The sequence below is a fragment of the Sinocyclocheilus grahami genome, unplaced genomic scaffold (assembly GCF_001515645.1).
Source record: "Sinocyclocheilus grahami isolate Dianchi unplaced genomic scaffold, SAMN03320097.WGS_v1.1 scaffold206.1, whole genome shotgun sequence".
Lineage (NCBI taxonomy): Eukaryota > Metazoa > Chordata > Actinopteri > Cypriniformes > Cyprinidae > Sinocyclocheilus > Sinocyclocheilus grahami.
This window is the reverse complement of record NW_015505385.1, coordinates 392,837-394,619: the sequence shown is the minus strand read 5'-3', so window position 1 is coordinate 394,619 and position 1,783 is coordinate 392,837. Positions and strand designations below refer to the sequence as shown.

The 1,783-nt window shown below is 39.5% G+C and overlaps 1 protein-coding gene across 1 annotated transcript in view; it reads left to right on the top strand.

The window, feature by feature from the left end:
• The window catches only part of kdelr2b (KDEL endoplasmic reticulum protein retention receptor 2b), a 5,043-nt gene extending 3,614 nt beyond the window's left edge, over positions 1-1,429 (top strand). The window contains exons 4-5 of the mRNA XM_016286113.1: positions 290-542; positions 1,328-1,429. Of these exons, the coding sequence (XP_016141599.1) occupies positions 290-542; positions 1,328-1,362 (288 nt within the window). The 3' untranslated portion in view covers positions 1,363-1,429. The remainder of the gene's footprint in view (positions 1-289; positions 543-1,327) is intronic.
• The last annotated feature ends 354 nt before the right edge of the window (positions 1,430-1,783 follow it).

Sequence of the window (1,783 nt, the reverse complement as noted above, 5' to 3'; positions counted from 1 at the left end):
GTATCGGCCAAAATTTTCATATCGGTGCATCCCTAGTTAATGCATCCTCCTTGCTGTTTTATCATAATCATTACTTGGTGTGGCAAGCTTTATGCGTGCACTTGAGCGCTTATCAGGCTGTATAGGCATACTAGGCAAACAAAAGCTCATTATTATGATTTAAATGGTTTATTAGCAAATGTGCGATTAATGCTTAAAATGAACGACTGCAAGTCGACCAGAAAAATCCTTAGTCGAGGGCAGCCCTACAAGTTTATCCATTTATATTCTCATCATCTCCTCATTGTAGATCATGTGGACGTTCTCCATCTACCTGGAGTCCGTGTCCATCCTCCCACAACTGTTCATGATCAGCAAGACCGGAGAAGCCGAGACCATCACCACTCACTACCTGTTCTTCCTCGGCCTCTATCGCGCGCTGTATCTCATCAACTGGATCTGGCGCTTCTACTTCGAAGGCTTCTTCGACATGATCGCCATCGTGGCAGGCATCGTTCAGACAATCCTGTACTGCGATTTCTTTTATCTCTACGTAACAAAAGGTGAGTATTTTGGGTTTTAAACCCCTCAGGTGTGTTCTTTGTTCAGGCTCAGAATGCACCTGCTAGTGTAAAGGGTTTTGAAATACAGGTACAGCAGTGATCAATCCTGAAAACATAATAATAACTCAAGGTACTCGATTAATCTGTCAGGTACTTAAGTTAACAAAATGACCGAAATGCCCATCCTTGTTTTGAAAATGCATTTTTTAATTCAGTGGTTCTCAGCAAACATCCATCAGGAATTATTCAATCATTTAATTGAATTAGTAGTAGTAGTAGCTAAAATACTAGAGGAAAAAGTATTGCTTTAGAGTAAAAAGGACTGAGAACTAGTGTCTTAGATTTTGCATATATGTATAAGCCATACATATATGCAAAATTGCTTTTTAATCAGGAAAAATAAAATGGGTTTCAGTGTTTTAAACCACTATTGATTGTGAAATCAATGTGACTACTACTAGTTTAGCAATGATCAAACATCACTGTAATCACTAAGGAACACCCATCTCAGGCTTGGTTGTTTTAATACAGTGGTGTAGACCATGCACAGCACATTCGGCCCATAAGTGCATCATCGCAAACTCTCATCCTGCCTACTTGCAATAGTATATCATCATTGTAGTTTAGGGTTTAATTGTTTGGCTGTATTGATTCCAGTGGGCTCTTAACGACATGCTTATCAGGATCTAAACAAATGCTTTGCAAGACTGTTGTGGCTGTCTTAATAAATGGTGTTCTGATCTGATTGTTGGAAGCTACTCAAGTGTTTCTTTTCATTATTTCAGTGTTGAAAGGAAAGAAGCTGAGTCTGCCAGCTTAAGTCTGAAAGAGCGCGGCACACGGGACGCAGAGGACGAGTAAGATGCCTGAGACGGAGTACGAAAGAAGAGATCCAGTCCTGTTCACATCAGGTGCTCTGGAACAGCTCTGGATTCAAGATTCAGAACCACGGCTTCAACCAAGTCTTCGGATTCCTGTTTTATGCATCTTGTCTTACCCCTTTTTATTATTCTGTATCAAAGAAAAAGTTTTCTACATGAAACGTGTGCTATGATTTGACCGACGGCATCAGAAACGAGCTGAACGTTGTCTCGGTGCTAACAGGCAGGGACTGATTCTTATGATGAATATTGATTTTGTTTGTAAGAGTATTTTCAATCTGATTAAATGTACGTTTTCAAAAAGATTATGGGAGTATTTGTAGCTCCATGGGGTAAAATTGAATAATAGTAAAAAAAAAA